Source organism: Bos indicus, chromosome 7 (genome assembly GCF_029378745.1).
Source record: "Bos indicus isolate NIAB-ARS_2022 breed Sahiwal x Tharparkar chromosome 7, NIAB-ARS_B.indTharparkar_mat_pri_1.0, whole genome shotgun sequence".
In the NCBI taxonomy this organism is placed as follows: domain Eukaryota; kingdom Metazoa; phylum Chordata; class Mammalia; order Artiodactyla; family Bovidae; genus Bos; species Bos indicus.
Genome location: NC_091766.1, coordinates 25,421,010 through 25,445,112, shown reverse-complemented (window position 1 = coordinate 25,445,112; position 24,103 = coordinate 25,421,010). Strand labels below are relative to the sequence as shown.

General features: G+C 40.0%; 1 protein-coding gene across 1 annotated transcript in view; it reads right to left on the bottom strand.

The window, feature by feature from the left end:
- The window catches only part of FBN2 (fibrillin 2), a 222,618-nt gene that overhangs the window by 49,884 nt on the left and 148,631 nt on the right, over positions 1–24,103 (bottom strand). The window contains exons 21-34 of the mRNA XM_070793212.1: positions 21,719–21,856; positions 21,096–21,146; positions 20,506–20,631; positions 17,128–17,355; positions 16,480–16,605; positions 12,919–13,047; positions 12,025–12,150; positions 9,810–9,935; positions 9,229–9,351; positions 8,939–9,064; positions 8,493–8,618; positions 7,270–7,392; positions 4,681–4,803; positions 2,884–3,009 (exon numbers count right to left, since the gene is read on the bottom strand). Coding sequence (XP_070649313.1) covers positions 2,884–3,009; positions 4,681–4,803; positions 7,270–7,392; positions 8,493–8,618; positions 8,939–9,064; positions 9,229–9,351; positions 9,810–9,935; positions 12,025–12,150; positions 12,919–13,047; positions 16,480–16,605; positions 17,128–17,355; positions 20,506–20,631; positions 21,096–21,146; positions 21,719–21,856 — 1,797 coding nt within the window. The remainder of the gene's footprint in view (positions 1–2,883; positions 3,010–4,680; positions 4,804–7,269; positions 7,393–8,492; positions 8,619–8,938; positions 9,065–9,228; positions 9,352–9,809; positions 9,936–12,024; positions 12,151–12,918; positions 13,048–16,479; positions 16,606–17,127; positions 17,356–20,505; positions 20,632–21,095; positions 21,147–21,718; positions 21,857–24,103) is intronic.

Below are 24,103 nucleotides of genomic sequence, written 5' to 3'. Positions count from 1 at the left end.
TTTTTCTATTCAACTTTTAGGAACTCTTCACGTCAGAAACACCCATTATACTTAAGCTTATGGCTTTTGTCTTTTCTTAATTTATTTCCCCTCTTTTTTCACTATGATTATCTCACTGGTAATTACATTTTCATCTCCGCTATTCTTTGCTGTGTCTATTTAATAGGTCTCTGATGTTTCCTCGATCGGCCCATGTTTTTTGTTTCCCGATTCTGCAATGTCTTTTCTGTTCTTATACTTACTTTGAACTTGTGCAATCATGTTTTTATGACGATTATCTATGGTACAACATACCTACATGGAATCTGCTCTTGTCCCTTGACTAATTTTCTCCTACTCTGAGCTGATTAATGTTTTTTGCATGTTCTTTTGTTGTTACTTATATAGAAATAACAGCACAGCAGCTGTTATTTCAGTTTACTCACACTTTACTTGGTCAGCTCTTTTGAGAGTTTTTATATACAGCTGGTGCTTGAACAACATAGGTTTGAACTGCATGTGTCTATTTAAACATGGCTTTTTTTTTCCCAGTAGTAAATACTGCAGTGTAGTAGTACAGCTACACTATCTGTGGTTGGTTAAATATGTGGATCCATGGAAACAGGAATGCAGAACACCGATGGCCGACTACAAGTTGTACACGGATTGCCCACTGAGCTGAGGGTAGGCATCACTAGCCCCCACATGATTCAAGTGTCAACTGTACTCCCATACAGTTTAGATGGAACTTCTTGACATCCTCCCTTCTTTTTTCATCTTCGGATTTCTTTGGAAGATAGCTTGGGGTATGGGTTTCACTAAAGCTTCTTCTGCTCTGTGGCCCAGAGTTTCATAAGGTGGGGGAAGATGAGAAACACAGATGGGAAGACCTCTGCTGGGCTCTGTGTGCTTTTTGTTGATGAACCTGACCCCTGATCTCTCTTCCGACATCATAAGAAATGTTCTGTCTCTGGGTTCACTCCATGTGATGGGAGTCCTAACCTGTCCCTGAGGAGGTTCCTGCAGGTTTTGTACGCTTCCATTTCGGTGAAGAATACTGAGAAATGGCCAACTCTAGCAAACATTTAAACTCTATAGAAATTAGAGGTAGATGCTGAGTGGACCAATGTTGATCAGAGGATTAATTCAGAGGGGCATACATTTATAGTAAGATGGAAAAATGTCAAGAAACTAACGTAGTAACTCAGGATAAACTGTCTAGATGTGCCAGATATCATAGAAAAAGAAACAACAAAACAAAGGAGAAACAGGCAGAATCACAGAATTACATTTTGGGGATCTCAAAAGTTTACACCTATCTAAATGGAGCAGAGGGTAAGCTATGTGTGTGCCACTCTCAGATGCCCTGGCAATTGGGATTTCTCTACATGGAAATGACATATTTTGGGAAAGCCAACACAGGAAGGAAGTACAGTAAAGAGAAACTATTTAGTATCACCCTGGGGGAGGTTCTGGGAAAAGTTTTAGAAGGGCCTAGGCCCCAGATAATGGAATAGAACTATGAAGGGCAAATGTTGTCTTAAGTATAAAGGATTCATTTTGAAATTTTATGTTGGCAAAAGTGTCTGGATCCTGGTAACTTGTTCCTTTTCCCACCAATTCTTGTCTAGCTGACGTGCATAATAAATCGTGTAATTTCATGACCATATTGACTCACAGTTTCTACTAACTGGCTTCAATGCTTAGAAAGAAGCAGGACTAAGAAAAAAATAAAGTTCATTCTACAGCTGCTCTGTATAAAATGCTTTAGATTCTGCTCAACATAGCAGGTCAAAGTAGAAGCACAAATGCTTTCAGTTTCTAGTATTTTCCTAGAGCCTACTACTCATTCTCTTGTTCTGATTCAATCCAAACTGGTAGATATTTATGGAAAATTTCATGATCTTTTACACACACTTTTTCTCTTCAGTGATATGCTGGTGGTGGGGCAGAGTCAGGGTCTAGTTCAAGCTGCCCCAGATTGAATAATTTTCGTTTAGTTGGTGAAGTGTATGCGTGTGTGTGTGTGTGTGTGTGTGTAAGCTGGCATTTACTATTTCTGTTCATTTGACTAGATACTCACGTAGGGAAAGCCTATAATCTGGTTTCATTTAAAAATCTTTGCCTAGCAGCCAGCCTGAGTTGTTTTTTTAAGGTTTTTTATGAATCACTAATTTTGTTAAAAACCTTATGGCATATGAATCATTTTCAGTCCTTTCCTTTATTTACATTTTAATGTACTCTTAAGAACACAATGATGACCCAAACTCGATGCAATGTGAATTGAGTCTCTAATGTAAAAGAAAATTCAACTTCTTTTACTTGGAAAGATATCACACTAGTTACAAAGTCCCATTTCCAGGAAAGGGGGTGATGTCATAACTTAAAGAGGAAGGAGACATGACTATTCAGCAAAAGGTGCAGTTCTTGAGGAGTCCCTGAAGAGGACCTCCAGTCCCAGACATGCAGATAGCCGACTCAGGTAAGAAGGTAACGCCAAAAATGAGCTACCTAGATTTTGACAAACACATTACATAGCAGTGATTGAGGTACATAACGTATCATATTTTAAAAGCTGAACAGTTTATCCACATGTCATTCATTTAGTGATTAAAAACAAAAGAAAAAGTTAAAAAAAAAAAAAAAAGAGAAATAGTTAAAAAAAAATTGAATAAGCCAAAGTTCCAACTATTGGCTCTTGGCCAGGAAAACTTCATAAGAGATGAAAGCCGCCTTCATCATTATTCATTCGGCAAAATAATCCATGCTTAAACAAATGACTTTTATATGTGCAGCATGTGCTGTGTATTCTGCTTCCAGGTGGAGCCTGTTCCAGCCCTTTTTGTGGTTTCATTTGTTGCAGTTGATCCAACTTGGAAATGAGTTGGAATCCTGGTGACCCACCTTGGCAGGACCTGCTGTCTGAGGCTGGCGTAAAGCCCATCTCACACTCGCAGCGATACGCGCCTGGGACGTTGAGGCACTGTCCGTTCTCACAGAGATTTATGTTTTCTGCACACTCATCAACATCTGTTGAAGGAGCAAATTACATCTCTATTAAGTTCCAAATCTCCTGACACATTTTTTTTTTCTCTGTTCCATAACTAAACCAATCTCACTGGCCTGAGTTAGTGTTCATTAATATCAAACAATTATCCATACACACCTAAATAAAGGTATACCACTTGACAATAAAGCTGTTTAATCTATAACATGCAATTCCATCACGATAAACAGGAGGAATGAGGTATAAGATCTCTCTCCCATCTGTCTCAGTTCTCTTTAAGGCTAATTTGATGCATCAGTGCTATAGCAACATCATTTAGAGATAGCCAAGAATGGTGGAATTAACCTTAAAATGGCATTAATTCATTTGAAAACATTAGAGTTAAAATGAACAACTCTTTCTTTCATTAATTCAAGCATTTTTAAGTAAAGCAGGGACACTCTATGGAAATGAGGGAAGTTTCTTGCATGCCATTACAATCTCATTAAATTTTAATTACACAAAGAAGAATCTCATTCTTATTTTAATTACACAAATGAGCATTATTTATAGATCTTAAAGACAAAGGGGTTAAGGGCAGAAACCAATGTTTATTGAGGGCCTAACACTTGCCACGGAGTGTGCTAGTTACCTGACATGCATGTTTTCATTTAGTTCACCAACCCTGTGAGGTTTAGAAGAGGAAGGGCCCGAGGCTAAGAGTAGCCGACTGAGCCGTGGGAGGCACAGTGAGCTAACGTGCAGTTGAGCCAGGGTCTGAGTCCAGCCGTGTCTGACTCCAAGGCCAGGCCCTTGTCTTCACAGCACAGAGCACAGACATGCTGAGAAAGACGCAGCACCCGAGGTTTAAAAGTAAGAAAGCTTTACAACTGAATATACATATTTTCTTAAAGAGGCATTAGAGAATTTTAAGTCTGAGTTCTTGACGTCAATAATCATAACAAAAAATTATCTTTTAATTTGGGGTTAAATGCATGTACATTAAACTGAGACACACCTATCTTTCAAGCTGAAAGGTATTGTTCTTTATGTCCAGCAAGATGATTCTAGCCTTTTACATGAGTATAATGAACGGATGTTTTATCCTCCAAGAATGTAGTATGAATTTAGTCACATTTATTGAGCTCTTATGATGCATGTTTCTAAGCTCTTTACTTATATCATTCCATGTAATCCTTTCAAAACCATATGATAAACTGAGATTTTTATAAACACAATAAATAACCGTGATTGGGTAGGTCACAGATTTTAAGAAGCTGAATAGTTTTCCCATATGTTGTCCATTCGGTGATATAAAAAAAAGGGGGGAAACAGTATTATTATCATTACTGTCACCATGTCCATTCCAAAATGGACAAATTAAGGACACACAGGCTAAGTAACTTGCTTAAGGCTCCACAGCCAGTAAGCAGCATCGGCAAGGTCTGAATCCAGGTGGTCGGAATCAGAACCTGTTTTTGGCCATCGTGTTAATTAATGAATAAAATGAAATGACAGTCATTAAGACCACATAATAGTAATAAATGCCATTATTTTTAAAAATTTCCCAGTTTTTGTGTTTAATGTAAGCAAAAATACACATTCACTTCAAGTCAAATGTAAAAACAGAGGTAATTTCAACCTCCTTTAACTACAGTTTTCTTCCAATGACAAAAACATACGCAGTGCGCTGTGAAAATCAGGACCTCACCCACCTGAGCAGGTAAATCCATCTCCAGTGAACCCTTCAGAGCAGGCACATCGGTAGGAGCCTGGGGTATTAACACACTGAGCATTTATGCTGCACTGGTGGGTTCCATTAGAACACTCGTCCAGATCTGCATGTCAAGAGAACATAGCAGCAAAGTTCAGAAATGAAGATGGAATATCTCAACACCCAGAAAGATTTTCACTTATCTTAATTTAAATGTAAAGTGGCCAAATGGAATATGTTTTATTTGATTGGTAAAGTCAAAAGTTCTAATCTTCTAAGACCTCCGATCTATGATCCAAAATGTTCACGCTACAAATATGGGCCAAAATAATTAGTTCAAGTGTTTTTTGAGCTATCTAATCAACTAGAATTATAATGTTTAAAAGAAAACCAGGGCTAGATTTCCTTCTGATTTCTACTTAGGGTGAATTTTATCATTGGATACTTTATCGCTAAAAATGTGGGTAATTTTCAAGATAATATTGAACTTCAGAGCAGGACAATTACCATTAAAATTTTCAAGTTCATTTTATAGATGCGGAAACCAAGATATGATTCTTGACCTCACAGAGCCCCTGGTTTAGTCACTAAGTTGTGTCCGACTTCTTTGTGACCCCATGGACTGTAGCCTGCCAGGCTCCTCTCTCCATGGAATTTTCCTGGCAAGGATACTGGAGTGGGTTGCCATTTCCTCCTCCAGGGATCTTCCTGACCCAGGGATGGAATCCACATCTCTTGGGTCTGTTGAATTGGTGGGCAGATTCTTTACAGACTGAGCTGCCAGGGAAGCTCATGGAGCCCCTAGTCTAATGGAAAAGACACATGCTAAACACAGAAAATTAAATTAAACACTGTTATACACGTACCATGAAGAAATACGAGGAAATAAGAAAAGGAGTCTAATTTGGAATGCAGGAATTAGGAAGGTCCCACTGACAAACTATTTTTAGTTAACTTTGAACCTGAAGGACGAGCAAGAGTTGACCTGCTAAAGAGAGGTAGGGATGGGTCTTCCCTGCAGAGGGAACAGCATATATAAAGAACACTGAGAAGGAAAAGCGCTTGGTGTGACAATAATTAAAGGAGGTCAGAGTGATAAGGCACAATGTAGGAGACTCAGGATAATGGAAGGTGAAGCAGGAGAGACACAAGGTCTTCTAAACCATGTGAAGGAAGCTGTATTTTATCCTGAATTCAATGGGCTAAAATGACAATTTTGAAGAAATCGGACCCATGGTTTAAAAAATTGGCCTGGCTGCTATGTGGAGAATGGATTGCAGGAGGACCAGAGAGGGAGGGAGCAAACACCTGAGGAGGTCTTTTAGCAACTAACAGAGAGGAGGCGGCTGGGGAGACGGAGACGGAGAACAGCTGCAAGAGCAGGGGGATGGAGCTGGAAAGAAGCAGACAGATCTGCTGCCTGGACGTGGTTAAACCTCTTGTATTGAAGGCAGCCTATTTTCCAATAGTTGGCCAAAGTGACAGATGGACAAGAAGCACAAAAAAATGAGGCTAAAGGAGAAAAACAGTAAACAAATAGTACTAGAATAATGGGAATGGGGATATGGCTGAAAAGTCATTGGATTAATGATAAAAAGATGTCCAGGCTAGGGTAGGGAGCTAGTGGACTTACTGATGCCATGATTGAATGTTCCTTAGCAAAGTTATTTAGAAACTATGATAATTCAAATTCTAGTCACCTACAAACGTTTGACAAGTATAAAACAACTGAGTGGGTAAGAAAGTACATTCAAATAAACTAATTTGTTTTTAATAAGAGATCTTAAAACTATCACCTAATCCTATCCGCAGGCTTATAGAGTTTTAATGAGGAATTGTGGGGAGGCCAGTTTCACCTGCTTTAATTGGTATTTTGAATTGAGCTGGATAATTTTTATATGTTGGAACACACTTTATTGTTAAGGCATGTAAAACACGGAGCATACCAAGCAGCACTATGAATGATACAAGAGTAAAATCCAGGTCCCTGCCTCACGGCTATAAAGGACTTCCTAGCCTCTGGTCAAGAACCATAAAACTTGGAGGATGGCAACTGTCTTCCCATTCTCCTTCTAATCTGGCCTCTTGGAATCCAAAACATTTAGGTTTCCCTGGAAGAAAATTCTATTTTCTATTAAGAAGCTTGCTATCAATCAGTTATTACAGACTTAGGTTATCTGAAAATAAAAAAACCAAAAAAACAAAAAAACCTTTACATTCCCTTCATTTATTTCACTGGGTTTTATATCTTATGATTACCCTAGGAAAAGACTGAAAAAACATGAGTCATTTTTCATCCTACAGCTGTTTAGATTTCTGGCAGCACATCAAATAACTTACTGAACAACAACACATTAAAATGCAGATGCCAAGGCATATTGTTATAATTTGATCACTTATACCAAGGTTAAAGGAAACTTCTTGGACAGGAATTATCTTGCAATGAAATACAGCCTTTGATTTTCCAAGAGAATAAATGAAAATAAGAGGCATGTTCCTATTCAAGTATGTGGGTTAACAACTGTGCAAAGAACAGCCTCTAGGAATTTTGTGTCTTAGCAAAGCTTATTTACATTTGCAAACTACTCACCAATACATTTGATGCCATTTCCAACCCAGCCTTCTCTGCAGCTACATTTGAAGCTTCCTGGGACATTTAGACATGAGGCATGCATGTCACAGTTGTGGGCACCAATTTCACACTCATCCACATCTGAGAAACCATAGTGAATATGGAGGAGATAAGAGACAACCTAATTAATTCTACTTTCAAGATATATCTGTACAGGCAAAATTTTAAAGCAAACACAGAGAAAATGTTAACCTCATTAATTTTTAATATGTTTATAGACTCCAACAGAATCTGGAAGTGCATGATCCAAGTCAAACAATTCCCTGAAAGAAATTGCCAGCCACAATATACAAAAATATTCCCTGGAAATGTTACCTGGAAAACGACCAGATGCTTATCAGTATATGTACCTTGCATATGTTGTGTGTGTACACATATACATATATGAACACGCACAGCTCTTTCCTTACTTGCTGTTTCTTGGAGGTGCAGGCTTAAGGAAGGTCTGGGCTACAGTCTAAGTCACTTACCACTTGGCTTGAGCAAAATACCCCTACAAGAACCTTAAGCAGCGATGGACATCTGGTCCAAAGAACTGACCTTGGGACTTCAACCCCCATCCCCTCTTTTAAAAGGCTGAAATTATTTAGTAGAGAGACAGAATAAGAGATAAAGTGGGTGGGATTAACCAGGAACAAAGGCAAAAAGAGTAAATTTGGGTAGGGAGAAAAGAAGGTAAAAGCAAATGGAAAGAGGGGAGAAAAGAAGAAAAGAAAAAGATGAGGGAAAGAAAGGAAGAAAAAGAGTCTAAATATAAAGTTTAGATTAATTTCTGTTGGTTTAAAAGCACTTCGAAACCTAGCAACAACTGAGATTCCCCCAGGTCTTTTGGTGCTCCTTCTTTACGTATATCTCCTGATGGGGCAGCAGGTTTATTAAGCAAGTGAATGCTGCCCCAAGAGCACATGAGAACCACGGGGGCCACATTCTACGCCCATCCTCCCGCTCTGGGTCCAAGCCTGTTCACAGCGAGGTCTGTGGCTCGGTGGCTCAGATCATGCTTATCTACCACAGAGAAGAACTAAACACATCACACGTGCTCTGGGCCAGTTTCTCATCACATTACTGCTACAGCCTGGTGTGGGTGAAAGTACAAGACATTGCAGGGAACAAACGATTTTGCAGGTTAACCTCTGAAAGGCAAGAAGCTGAAACACAGGGCATACAAGCTTGACACCTACCTGTGCATCCTGTGGTCCCTTTCTTCACTGAATACCCCAGCTGACAGTGGCAAATGAAGGATCCCTTGGTGTTCTCACATTCCCCGAACATGCAGATGTTGGAATTTAAGTCACACTCATTCACGTCTAGAGAATTTTCAATACCGTGGTTAATATTTATTCATTCTATAGATTAAAAAGCTATTTAAAAAAATGAGTAGAATAATACTGAGATATACAAACAAAATTTCAAATATAGTGTCTAATTTCTGCAGGACCCAGTACTGCAGATAAATATTCTGTCTTTAAGGCTTTTCTTTCAAACAATTCTTCCTTTTCCGCTTTTACACCTTCTAATCCAACGGTTTGAATTTTAAAAATAACCAAAAAAGCCTCTTCTTCTTACATGTATATATGTGTGTGTGCATACTGTACATAAATATTTATCCTGCTCGCATGATACCCACCAATGCACGTTTTCATGTCCATGGAAGCCATGAAGCCATCATAACACAGACAACGGTACTCTCCAGGAATGTTGGTACACTGCCCACCATCACAGATATCAGGATTATTTTCACATTCATCAATATCTGATGGCACAAAATCAACATCAAATGAAAACAAGAACGGCTTTTATTAAGCTCACGTATCTTTTCCATCCAGTTCCGCTCAAAATATCTGGAGCCAGATTCGAAAGATAAAATTAACCAGACACACACATGCACACACAGTCCGTGGATTTTCCTTCCCGTACCTGCACATGACCTCCCATCGGGCATCAGGGCATACCCTTCACTGCAGCTACATTCATAGCTTCCTTCTGCATTAGTGCACTGCGTGTCACAGCCTCCATTCATTATCATGCACTCATCAATATCTGTGAAAACATTACCACCACGTTACTTGTCAGAGCTACTCTCCGCCCCCTTTTTTTTAAAGAGAGTTTTTCTTTTTAAACAGATAAAGCTTAGTTTTGGATTTTTCTCCCCACCATTCATGCTGATTTATCACTGCACCATGAGTCTTTCTTAGTTCATTTCCTTTAGACAGTGTTTCATTTGACATGTATTTAGCTCTAGTAACCTACGACTAAAGAACTCAGAAACACAATATAAGATGAAATATATAGAGACAGAGATATAGGACGTTTTCTAGGCTAAAAGCAGAGGTTCCTCTGCAAAACCACCAAACCATGGCATCTTAGAGATCTGCCCCCATACTTAGATTCACTTTTAGGACAAAGGACTCCCATTGACGTCATTATATATTCAGTACCAGAAGCACTCCTAGGCTGACTTGAGAAATACAAGTTCCAGACCCGCTTGGCCTCCTTACCTGTACAGCCCTGCCGATCTGGCGTGGCCTGGTACCCAGGATTGCAGGAGCACTGATAAGTTCCAATCATGTTTACGCATTTCCCATTTCTACATAAATTGTCACTCAGAGAGCATTCATTAATATCTATAAAAAGATACACAGAATTAACATTTGTGAAATCACAACGTCATTTTAAACTATCAAGATTATGCTGCATTGGAGCAATGGGCTTTATCATTATCCAAAGGGTTTTATTTATCAATACTTCAGGGGGAAGAGAGGTGATCTCCTGGGGGAATTCAAAGAAAATGCTGCAATCTCTATTTTTCTTAGTTCTATCTGTAACAGCGCTGTCCGGTGGAAGTTTCTATGTTAATGGAACTGTTTCACATCCATGCTGCGCCATGTGCAGCTGTTACTGAGTGCTTGAAACGTGGAGAGTATGACTAAGGAACTGAATTTTTAATGTTATTTACTTTCAGTCAAATTTAAATAGCCACATGTGGCTAGTGAGTACCACATTAGACCCCATCCACTTAGCACATGCCAGAAATAAAGCTGGGTGATACTTAATATATGAATTTGCATGCTCAGCTGGTCCTAACAGGATAGTCACTTGTCTAAATAACATGAGGGTTCCGGAAGGAAGATGGCTGGTTCCACAAAACAGAGGGGCTGGAAACAGGGCCTTCATTGTTCAAGTTTTCGTGGCACTGTGTTTAATGAGCCTGGACAGGTGGATTATAGATTATATTGACTGCTTTTAAATAAGCTATTATAAGATGGGCAGATATCTTAAAAAAAAAAAAAAAAAACTCTTGAAAAGACCTGCGGAAGAAACTAGTACTAATAATGCAAAAATAGAAGAGCAAGAAAATGGTAGAGAGACATTTCTTACACAAGTTACTTGTCAAACGTGATCTAGGAAAAAAATCAGATATAACAAGAAATTCACTTTCAATTCTCAAGACCACGAGGATGATGTGATTTATGTTCATAGTCATGAAATATTTTATTGAACATGCAAAAATATACATCTTATAATGTGCATTATAACATTGAGGGAAACTTTTTCAGCTATAAAATCCAGTCATAAAAAATTCATAAAAATATGAAAATTAATTAGCGAAATAAACTTCTAAACTAAGAAACAGATCTGAGTCACTAGTATCACAAATATGAATAAATATTCTGTAATTATCTGTGTGAAATACCTTTTTGTACTATTATTAATGTGGAATTTAAAATATTTAAAACCTTTAAATTCACCTTTTTATAATAACTTTGAAAAATGAAGCAGACTCATAGATACAGAGAACACGCTAGTAGTTAGCAGTAGGGAGAAAAAAGAGGGGAGGGACAAAATAGGGGTGCGGTTAAAAAAAGAGTTATGGGATTATATGAAAGCGCATATGCAAAACTTTTAAAAATTGTAAAGCTCTATAAAATTTAAAGACTCCTTCAGTAAAAACATTAAAAGTTTAAAAGTAAATAAAATGTCTGGTCTATGATTTAAGATTCACCTAATCATTAGCCCAGTGATATAAATATGGGTTATAAATAGACACGTGTAGCCCGGGATGTGTTCAAATGCTTTTATTTGGGAGTGCGGGATCTGTTTTATTTTAAACTGTTTTATTTGCTTACACCTTTGAGAAAGATTTCCTGTGAAGAAAACGTTTCCTGGCTAAAGTAAAGTTTTAAAGCCTGTGGAATGCTTCAGGACTTAGCGGTGGTCTTCTCTTATCGCACCTGCTGAGCCCAGGGCCAGGAAAGCCTCAGGGCTTCTGTGAGGAGCGGCGGGAGGGAGCGCATGTGCTCACACCCAGGTGAGCAGACCCTGTGATGGCAGACACAGGGCATAGGGTGGATTCTGTGCACAGAATTCTGTGCACAGATGAACCATCAGGGAGCAGCCCCTCCAACAGAAGCTGCCGTCCCACCCCTGCCGACCCAGAGGAGGGAACTCCAAGGCCTGACACAGGGCAGGGTCCCTTCCAGAATGCTTGTAACAAAAAAGAGGGGAACAGGGGTAATGCCACTCATTTGAGAGTGTCACCAAAGCATTCTCTAAAGACACACAGCCTGTGTCCAGATGTGTGGACTCTGAACTCCCAAATTTTAATCAGCTAGATTTCACATGCCCCAGACAAGTTCACTAGAAAAGCCTCTGATCCTTATGCTCTTTACAGGTTGAACTGGGAGGGTCTATGTGCTGAGGAGACAGACTTACCCACACAGTCCTCACGTGATGGTGACAGCTCGTGTCCCAGTGGGCAGTCACACTGAAAGCTGCCCTCAGTGTTCACACAGGTGCCACCCCTACAAAGGAGAGGGTTACGTTCACATTCGTCAATGTCTGAAAGGTAAAAACGTGAGAGCCATTAAAGAACTCTGTGGAAAAACTGTTCACGGACACAGACTGGGAGAAAGATTCATTATCTGAGTCATGGTGATTCAAACGTAGGAGCTGGGTTAATACAAGATGGGATCAGGTTCTCCTCCCTTTCTCTATGATTAGTAGATTTAAGTATCACATTCTCTTTTGAAAGACAGTGAGCTCTCAAGGCATTTACTTGTATGAAATGACCAGCCTCACAAGAGGTAAAAATAAACAGTGCTTGCTTTCCATCAGTCTAAACTCCAGACATCATATGTCTCTATCTCCAATCAAGGTGATAGAAAAATTTTAGACTGATCACTTTGTAAATCCCATGAGGTGAGACCTAAAAGTTGCTAAAAATGAAACAATGGGCTAAAAGGTGGGCGATGCCAAGAGCTTGTGTAATGTCAGGAAAAGAACATGGGATTCTCATAACAATAAATAAATTTGGGGGTCAACATTCAACGCCATACATTTTAAGTGAATCCCTGCTCAGTAGTTAGTCTGTGGTGATTTCAGATTCTATAAATAAACAGAACTCAGTCTCAATATCTCACTGCCATTAAGGCGCAAAGAGGCTGGGGCTCCCTAAGAGTTAGAGACGAGCAGATTTCCTGTCTGACATTTAGATCTGTGCTCTCTCGCCACAGCTCCTTGCCAAGCACACTGTTAACAGCTCTGAGACAAGCCAAGGTCATGCTAACGAGTCTGTGCTGGACCTGTTTCCAAACCTGAGCGGCTTACCCATGCAGTTCTTCATCATCATGAACCCGCTCTCATAGCCTTCGAAGCACTCGCACTCAAAGCTGCCCGGCGTGTTGACACAGATGCCGCTCCCACAGAGGTCAGGAGAAATCCTGCACTCGTCAATGTCTAATCCACAGGGTTTAAAAGAAATTCAAAAAAAACAGAGTGAGAGGAGACAGTGTTAAGGAACAGAGAGATGTGGCCTTCTAAGTGAAGGTGCTGGAGCAATCGGGTGAGCAGGAGGAGGAGGATGTGTTTTCAGGAGATCCCCTAGATGGGGACAGGGCTGCAGGCACATTCCTTTCCCCAACTGCCAAAACTGTCACAGCCAACGGGCAGGGGCTTTTGGCCTTTAAGAACTCTGAAATTGTGGATTTCTCTTTATGGTTTCGAAATGGTAACAGAAGGATGAAACAGGCAGCTGTGCTATGAGAGGAACAAGGCGGGTGGCAAACGAGGAAGCAGTGGCCACACAGACCGAGTCTCATGCACAACCCAAGGGCCATGCTAGTTCCGAGGCACTAGCCGTGTCCACCCCTGCGGGGGCCTGTGGGGGCTGCTGCCTCTGAGCAGGGGTGCGGGGCTGGCCCAGGGACAGCTCAGAGGCGGATGCAACTACTGAGCCCTGAGCCAGAGAACACACATTCATGGCGGGGTCACGGAACATGCTCCAACTGTGCTTTTGTGTCATACTCAGATGGAAGAGCCTACTGATCTGATTTTTAACATCGAAAACAAAGGACAACGATGGGCTTTTGGGTTTGTCATTTTTTATACAGTATGGTGAATAAGAATCTTTAATAGTAGCACGTGTTCTCAAAAAGAGGATTCTGTGAGAAATCTCCCATTCCTGAAATCAAGATTTTCAACAGAGTAGTCATATCTATAAAATGTGATTAAGAAAATATGACTTGTTTAACCATTTTTGTCACAGTGGGGGGAAAATGTTATTGCCAGCATATGTTTATTTTGGTGAATTTTAATTTTTAAGTTTTTCTCTCACAGGATTTATAAATAGCTAATTTGCACATGTTTCCTTGGGCAGAGGGTGGTCTCAGTCCCAGCTTTCCCCTGGCTTTTGGTTTTTCTCTATTGATTTTCCCAATTTCAGGACATATATATTGAAAATCCAGACACCTGCTTTTGAACGAAAGTCTTAACAAAATCAATTGATTCAATTAAGCAGGTAAATAATGTGTATGCTAATTACCTTATTTTTTATCTATCAGTATCTAGGAACTGGTAATGAGAACCATATGAAAACACAGAACAAGTTCAATGGCAGAGGAGGGACAAATTCTGGCTGCTGTGATGTGGTGGGAGCTGCACAGTGCAGATTTTGAACTCTGGAACCAGAGAGCTGGACACAAATCCCACTATTGTCATTTTCTGAGTGTAGGCTCTTGGGAAAATCATTTAATTTCTCTGTGCCTTAGTTTGTTATCTGTAAAATGGGGTGTGTATTAGACCCTGTCTCATAGGAGTAAGTGAATCGACATTTCTTTATCTTATAGAAAGAGTGCTGTATATATAATAAGCTATTCTGTTAATAATTAGTATTCTGAAGGAGGTGATTTTGTAATTGATCCTGGAAGGTTTGCACAGAAATTCTAACTTTAAAGGTGTAGAACAAATAGAAAGTCAAGAGATAAAATGCCTAGGTAAAGAAAATTAATGCACTTCAGAGAACAGTGAGTTACAGAGAGGCTGATGATGAATGCAAGTATAGGCAAGACAGGTATGGTGACTATGGCGACAACGTGGGGAGCAGTAGACGGGCCTTCTGCGCTATGAAGAAGGGCAGCCACCCATGTCCTGCTGGCCTTTCACACTACAGCTCACAGCACCAGTGCTGTTAATAAACCTCTCTTGAACAACTTAAACAAGGCAAGTTTCAGAGTCATTAAATGATGTGGCTAATTTCACGCCAAAAACAGAGCAGTCAGAACTGGAGAAGCTTCCTTATCCAGGTCTAGGGTGGTCTGAGTCAATGGAAGTTGCTCTGTGGAAAGTTACACAAACTAAGCCCTGCTTTTTAGCATGAAAAACCTGGTGGGTGTGAAACTGAAGGATCTGACTGGGGGAAGTTACGGGGTGGGGGGTGAAAGATGCTGGAGGAATCTGCAATGTAGGAGAGACTGTGATGTGCTGCCCAGATCCTGCTTCAGGAAGGAAGCATTCACATGTCCTTGCCCTCCGCTTGTGGGACTGTGGAGGCCAGAAAGTCCCGAGGTGGGGGCTACCTTCAGGAGAAACCTCAGCTCCCCACAATCACAGCCTTCTCTGGGTGGATGTACCCAAATATTCATCATGCAGCTACGTCAACACCAAGCCCCTGTGCCCTAATTCAAGACAATTCTGATGTGCCTTCCAGAAAGATGCAGAGCTTCGCCACTGGGGGTGCTGAGGACCACACTGGGACTGCATCACAGCCTAACTTTTCCTTCAGGCCCCTTCTGACTCCTTTCCCTTCCTCCCCAAGTCGTTGACCCCAAAATCAATTCCTAATAAGATTCCAGCATGCTCATCTCTGCTCAGAGTCTGTGTCCTGAAGAGCTGGACCTGCATCAGGAAGAGTGTAGAAGAAATACCTGAAACGAAACAGTCATTTTGATGGAAGAATATACAAAACCTTGTCACTTGCCTGTTGGGAGAAGGAGGGGTCAAAATTACGTCTTAGCTTTCAAGCCCGAGTGAAACGATAATATTAGTACATGTAAAGAAGACCCTAGCCAGAGGAAGCGGGGTGGGACACAGGGAGATGAAAAAATAAACTGTCTAGATGAAAGTCAGAAATTTGAGAGTGGAACTCAGGAGAAACAGAGGGCTAGAGACAGCACCTCCGAGTCAGCTCGACAGAGGCCATCCAAAAAAGCCATGGTGGCAGACGCAACTCTGCGAGGCTACCAGAGGACTCTGGAAAATGCCAAAGGCAAGAAGAGTCTGTGAAGATTAGAAAAGGAACATCACAGGCATGACAGGACAATTCAAAGAGAGAAACAGCATGAAAAGAAAGACAGACGAAAATCATGGAGAAGGTTTGACCAGAGATCAAGGAGAATAGGCACCAAGAGAAATAAGTTTTGAACTTAGCAAAGGTGTTTTGCAAGAGTTTATACACATACACACACACTCCAGAAATTCTGATGTGCCTTCCAGTTGCAGAGTGGTGAGGGGTACTGAGGACCACACTGGGACTGTGTGGTGTGTGTGTGTGTGTGTGTGTGTGTGTGTGTGTATACGGCAGAAGAAGGGAGAACAGCCTTCAAAAGTACACAAGGCTACAAAGCACAAGGGAAAGGAGAGGGTGGGACGAATTGAGAGAGTAGCATTGACACATATACACTGTCATGTGTAGAAAAAAGCTAGTGGGAAGTTGCTGTATGGCACAGGGAGCTCAGCTTGGTGCTCTGTGATGAACTAGAGAGGTGGGATGGGGCGGTGGGTGGGAGGGAGGCTTCAGACGGAGGGGATGTATGTATACATGGAGCAGTACTTTCAGAACAGCAGAAGAAAGAGAGCCAGGGTTTACGTAATACACCAGAAGAACAGTCTTACCTGTGCAGTTCCTTTCCTCCATGTCCAGGGCAAAGCCACTATTGCAACGGCACTTGAAACTCCCAATCGTATTCCTGCACTTTCCATAGGTGCACATCCCGGGAAACGCTTTGCACTCATTGATATCTACAAGCAGAACAGAGTCGGAATGTAGAGCTGGTCGAAACAAAAGAGGAGGTCCATCGTTTTAAGTGAAGAACCTACCTTGATGGAAATTCATGTACTCAAGTGAGAATGGGGGGGGGTGGTGTTAAGTTTTAAGTGATTACACTGATGCCACACAGAAAGTTTCAGTTGCGAAAAAGAGTTTGTATTTGTAATGAAGTGTTCTGATTCCTTTACTTCTGACCATTTGTTTTGTAACGTTTAGTGGGCACAGAGAACTTTTTGCAACATCAGGGCTGCATCTCATCAGGCTGTGCTGAGGAAAGCAGTGGTACAGTAGAAGGATGTAAGAAAAGTGCTATCAGCTGTCCCAGTGTCTTCACTTCAGTACCAAGGGGATTTATGCTCCTGGGCCATAGGCTGGTTGTACATTTTAACAAAGAAAATAAAGTGGGGAACCAAACGTTTAGAGCAAAATCAAGCCTCAGAGAACGTGGAAGGTGAGCTTTAGTGTGGAGGGACCCATGCGCTGCTGACAGTTACCTTTGTAAAACGGCCTCCCGGTAAGGACATCCCCTCTGTTAGCAAAGCCAGGCCCCCGGGGGCACAGGGTCTCATACTCTTTGGTGCCAAGTTTGGGGCACTCCTCACACTCGGTGCCCCAAGCTGCTCCGACCGCACAACAGCAGGCATCCATGCGGAACTTCCCAGGTACAGGATGGATGCATTCGTCCTCATCCCACTTCAAGTAACACTGCTCCATGCGGATATCTACAGGGAGGGGGAACCACAGGTTGAGGTCAAGCTGTCAGTCACTGAAGATTCACATACCGATCACCTGCTAAGTCCCTCCCTAGCAGGACTGGTATCAATTCTATCAGAGCAGTTTGTCTCTTTTGTTTGCAGAACATTTCCCATTTGCTTATGCAAGTCTCTTCTTGAAACTATCTCACGTGCACAGCCACAGTAGCGAAACTGAAGTACTGACAAAATGTATTTAACCAAGGTATAACGATGAAGAAAATCTAATACATCCTTACAGAATGTTACAAAGGTATCATTTGGAGTGATATTACTACTAAGAATTTATTTTGCTGAGTGATAACTGAAAATCAATGATATAAATTCATATATAGCATCATTAAGTTACTGAAGGCAATTTGACTTCATTAGTTATTTGATCATACTGTTGCTGTTGTTCAGTAGCTCAGTTGTATCCGACTATGCAACTCCATGGACTGCAGCACGCCAGGCCTCCCTATCTCTCACCATCTCCCAGAGCTTGCTCAAACTCATGTCCATTGAGCTGGTGATGCCATCCAACCATCTCATCCTCTGTTGTCCCCTTCTCCTCCTGCCCTCAACAGTTCCCAGCACCAGGGCCTTTTCTAATGAGTCAGCTCCTCGCATCAGGTGGCCAAAGTACTGGAGCTTCAGCTTCAGCATCAGTCCTTCCAAATAATATTCAGGACTGATTCTCTTTAGGATTGACCCATTGGATCTCCTTGCAGTCCAAGAGACTCTCAAGAATCTTCTCCAACACCACAGTTCAAAAGCATCGATTCTTTGGTGCTTAGCTCTCTTTATGGTCCAACTCTCACATCCATACATGACTACTGGAAAAACCAAAGCTTTGACTAAACAGACTCTTGTTGGCAAAGCAATGTCTCTGCTTTTTAATATGATGTCTAATTTTGTCACAGCTTTTCTTCCAAGGAGTGAGCATCTTTTAATTTCATGGCTGCAGTTATCAACTGCAGTGATTCTGGAGCCCAAGAAAATAGTCTGTCACTGTTTCCATTGTTTCCCCATCTATATATTATGAAGTGATAGGACCAGATGCCATGATCTTAGTTTTTGAATGTTGAGTTTTAAGCCATACTGGTACTATTATTCTGTCATCTTCAAAATGTACTTTACTTTTTTCTAAACTTTGGAGATAATTTAAAATTCCAAAAATAATTTTTCTTTATTATTGGACTTTGGATATTTCTAAACAATTCCATATGATTTTATAGCCATACTTTGTATCAAATTTAAATATGCTGTCAAAAATTAACTTAAAATTTGTGTTATTATAATAACTAAACTATGATATTGCCAACTTTTTACTTACCACTAATTTAAAAAATCTTTTTAAAAAAATACTTTAAAGATCTTCAAATATAATAATTTAAAAATATTTACTATTAGCTTTTTGAATACTTTTTAAATATGTAATTATTTGAATACTTGTTTAATTTATAATTTTAAAATACCTAAATACCTTGAAGATCTGGGACAGTAATACTACCATTGATGACAATTTGTCTACAAACTGAATTTCAAATACAAGCCTATGTAAAGCTATATTACAAACTAAAAAGTTATTGTTTCATAACACACTGGGGAAAAATTCCTTAGGTAAATAAAAATTGTTCAGAGACCACATAGAATTATTAGAAGTTTCTTTTTCAATCATGAAGCTTAACTTTAGTCAAGGATGACACTGATAAATAAAGTCAACTAGGCATTTCTATAATACAGTGTTGACAGAAAGAGCTTCTTTATTTACAATCTTTTAAAAAATAGAGCATTAAGAAAAGTTTAAACTCTGAAGATGGTAAAGGAAGGGACAAGATCAGTCAATGTGTGCACACAGAAGCCACATGACTTTGCCATGACTCTCCCCACTGTCTTGTCTAGAAGCATAGCAGCAATGGACTGCAGAATGTTAACCTCAAATACGAGTCTCCACTTTTTCTTCTATGTTTAACATAGAAGGTCTCTTATAACGCTGACTCAGTGTAAAAGATTAAACAGGACTAAAACACCTGATTAAAAAACTGAAAAATTTTTTGTGCATGCAAGTTTTTTTTTTTAATACACCAGGCTCACAGAAGTCACTCAGTAGTGAGTAGCTCACTGAATGTGTGCTGTACGTGTGCTCAGTCACTCAGTCTGACTCTCTGTGACCCCGTGGATTGTATCCCACCAGGCTCCTCTGTCCATGGAGTTTTCTAGGCAAGAATACTGGAGTGGGTCGCCCTTTCCTTCTCAGGGGATTTTCCTGACCCAAGAATTGAACCCATATCTCCTTCATCCCTTGCACTGGCGGATGGATTCTTTACCACTGGAGCCACCTGGGAAGGCCAGGTGTGTGAAAGTAGAAACTTGTAAATATATTGGTATTTGTACACCCATGCTCATAGATGCCTTATTCACAACAGCCAAAAGGTGGATGCCACCCAAGTATCCATCAATAGGTAAGTAGACCAAAAAAATGTGGTACCTACACACAATGGAACACCACTCAGTCTGAGAAAGCAGAGAAATACTGATACATGCTACAACATCGATGAACTCTGGAGACACCACACTACGTGAAACAAGCTAGTCACAGGAGGACGAACATCATATGATTCCTTTCATATGAGGCACTTAGAGCTGTCAAGTCCACAGAGACAGAAAGCAGAAGTATAGACACCAGGGGCTGGGAGAGGGATAAATAGAAGTATTTAATAGGTTCAGAGTTTTCAGTAGGAGAAGAGGAATTTTGAGATTAATTTTTGAGCAGTACCAATTTTCTGTATTACACAGAAACCATTTCATTGAAAAGTGAAAGTGAAAGTCGCTCAGTCATGTGGACTGTAGTCATGGAATTCTCTAGGCCAGAATACTGGAGTGGGTAGCCTTTCCCTTCTCCAGGGGAATCTTCCTGACCCAGGAATTGAATCCAGGTCTCCTGCATTGCAGGCAGATTCTTTACCAACTGAGCTATTGGGGAAGCCCATTTCATTTAAATTCATCCATTTAAAAAATATTCTCTAGTGAGTTCCTCCAAAATACTTCATTTAAAGCAAGTTTTCCAGCTACCAACCTAATACATTTGGTCAGGCCACTCCAAAATAAGAAAATGTATGCTTGGTTCATGAATCTTACCCAAACACACACGGCCAGTTCCATCCAATGTAAGGCCTTCAGGGCACTCACAATGAAAAGATCCTTTGCTGTTGACGCACCGTCCATTTGGGCAAACGCCAGGAAACACCTCACATTCATTAACGTCTGCAGGGAAATGAAGCAAGCAGAGGAATAAAGATGTCACCGATAGAAAAAGCAGGTGTAATCTTACTTCCTGTATAGCATATTCATTTTGCAATAATATGGATTATTACCTCAGTTAAGCAGATATATTTCACAACGAAGCTACTGGGTCCCCTGGGTACCAGCTGTGAAAACTGCCACAGCCTTGCTCGTCCATAAAACACAGCCGAGATAAGCTCTTTGCCAGCTGCTCTATGCCTTAAAGGCGAGGGATGAAAATTTACCCCACAGCATAAAGAGGAGAAATGGGAAACTCAAAGCTGTTTCCTAAAAGTATTATTCTAAAACATTTGTTGACAGCGTAAGAGTATTTTTACCGAAATTCCAAGGTTTTTGAGAATGATAAATATCTCCAAAGTATGGGAGAGAATGTCAATTTTAAATACTTTCCTAAAGATTCACAATGTTTTTAACAACCTACTCACCTTCACAAGTAACACCTTTTATCCTGGCAAACCCTCTTGGGCAAGCTGTATCTGTGAGAATGAAGGACACATTTTTTTTCACATTAGAAAAGAAAATACAACTGTCCTAAGCGCAACAAACAGAATAATGGAATCAAAATTGAACTAAATAAAACCCAAAATCCGGGTTTTAGAGGCAAAGGACTCCGGCTGCCCTATAAGCTGTGGTAACTCTTAGTTTTGACCCATATTGAGATTCTCATAATTTTCCCTACAATTCCCTTTTATTTTTCACGTTGTCAACTGAATCATAAGTAAACCAAAGACTTAAAGGGACGAGAGATCATTTTCTACTGGGACACATGCAAACAAGAATACTGGAGGATACTGATAGTCATCCAGCAGCTAAATTCTAGTTGCCTTCCTTCCTTGTCTAAAATATTCAGAAGGTCTGCTTATAGTAAGAGGATAAACCCAAAACGTATTTCAAGAAGTGAATACATTTTACCAGAAAAGATATCATATTAGGGAGGGCAATGACCTTATGGTCTTCCTCACTAGGGAACTATATAGAGAAAGCAGTGCTTAGTTGAGGAGGAAGCTTTCCGATGTGAAGCCCAGAATCCTAGTGGGCAGGCTCCTACCTAGCTCACACCGCTCACAGGGGCTCCCCCAGGCGGCCCCAAGCGTGGCGCAGCATTCAGATTTCAGAGTAGCTCCATTGATGTTGACCTCACAGCGGTTGTCCTGGATGTTGAGCCAACAGGTCCCTTTCAGGCTGTCTGAAAAGGAATAAAAAACAATGGGGAGTTCTCATCTCTGAAGAAAATATAACTCAGTTCTATACACCAAAAACATTATTTGACAGTATTAAAAAACGCCAAACTGTTACCTTAAAAACTTTTCTATATCCTAGACACATTTACATGTACATGCATTTAAATGCGTATTACATACATGTAAATTTCACATGATATTTGAATTAATACAATTATATATCTGGGTATTCTAGGAGCAGCTGCTACTGCCCAAGACTTCAATACTGGGATTTGCAAATAACAGCCCATGACTGTTATAAGATCATTACTTATATGAAAAATACTTGTAAGATTTATTCTTTATGGCAAATACTTTGATATTTAAGATTTTATCCAATGGCACTCTGCAAATAATCTCCTTCTCTCCCAATTCCTTCTCTCCCAATTTGGTAGATATCTGCAGTCCCTACCAAATAAACCACATACAATGGTTCTTCTATTAGAGACAAGCCAGTTTTTCTCCAACTGAAGATAGTCATTTGATGAATAATTTGAAAAAAGAAATCTTAAAGATAAAAAAGGAAATAAAACCTTTAAAACCACCATTAAGACACACCATGGATATATTTGATATAATTTCTATGGTATGTATGTACAGCTTTATCTCTAGTTCAAAATACATATTTATGATAAACTATTTGAAGAAATAGCAGAGAAAATAAAAAAAACTACCTGTAACGCTACCATCCAGACTCAACTACTTCTAACTTTTTAGACTATGTTTCCACACCAAATTTAATTTCCTCCTTAAATGATAGTAAAAAAAAAAAAAAAAAGATTTTGAAGCAGAGAAAAGCAATCCCAAGTTGACATAGCAAATATTAACTGGGTAAAATAAGTCTTGTGATGATTTCCTCACAGTACTGTGGATCTCAGTGTCTAGTGTGTAACATTACCAAGCCTCTTACTAAAATGCAGAGTCAAAATGCAGATTCTCCGGATGTGTGGCCTAGGAGTCCACATGTGAAAAGCTCCTGAGATGGTCTCTCTGCAGGTGATGTGTAAAATGATTGAACAAAAAGCTTAATAGCATATTGCAGTCATAGACTTGGAAGGCAATAAAGTAAAAACATATTCCTACAGCATTTATTTTATTTAAAACTCATTTAATAATAAGGACCAATAAGGTTTTACAATAAAAACAATATAACCAGAAACACAGGAGGATTCTTTACCATCTGAGCCAGAGAAGTCCAAGAATACTGGAGTGGGTGGCTGATCCCTTCTCTAGGGGATCCTCCCAACTCAGGAATCAAACCTCAAGGGTAAAACAAAGGAAACACCTCTGTCCTTGACTGAAGACAAAGAGCTATGGGGCAAGGATGCGAAGAAGAGATGGGTAGTCTGCTTTTTTCTATTTTGAGATTTAATTTGGATAAAAACTGTGCACAAATGAAAGAGATTTGCTCATATGCATTTGTATCAGCTATCACATTATAAATTTTTTTATAGGTTTAACCTGCAAATTCCAGAGATGACAGTGTAAGGCCACTGTGTATTCAAATGGTCTTTTAAGAACTGGGTTAATTACTGATTTATCACCTTGATTGTAGTCATTTTAAGATATACTGTGATAAATATTTACTAACATTTATTGAGGCAGCAACAAGCACTATGAAAGGCTTTCCATATATTAGTTTATTTACCCCTTAAAACAACCCTATACGATACAGACAACTGGTAGAAGAGAAAACTGAGGCACAGGGGTCAACTAATTTACCGGAAGAAGGTCACCCAGCCAGGAGGGCCAGCATCAAGATTCAGACTTGCACTGTGTGATTTTAGAGGCCTCATTCCGCAACTTAGTGCTTCTTTAGACTGGTATTGTATCAACACTTAAAACTCACAAAATCAATAGACATACATTCATACACAATCCATCTCTCCTTATTGTTTCTTCTTGTGTGTGTATAGGTATATATGTCACTACACACACATGCAGTCACAATATAGATGTAGCTATATAGTCAGAGGTTGGTTAAGCTCTCCAAAAAAATAAAGCAGGGTAAGCAGATAAGCTAGAGGCTATAGGAATAGTCAAAAAGAAAAATAATGGTGGCTTGGATTGGGGGTTGTTGAAATTGATGGTGAGAAGGGGTTGAAATATGGAAAAACTTTGAGTACAATCAACAGGATTTAGATGGATTCAACCTGAAGCTTGAGAGAAAGGCGTCAAGAATGACTCCAATTATAAAAATAGAGTTACAATTT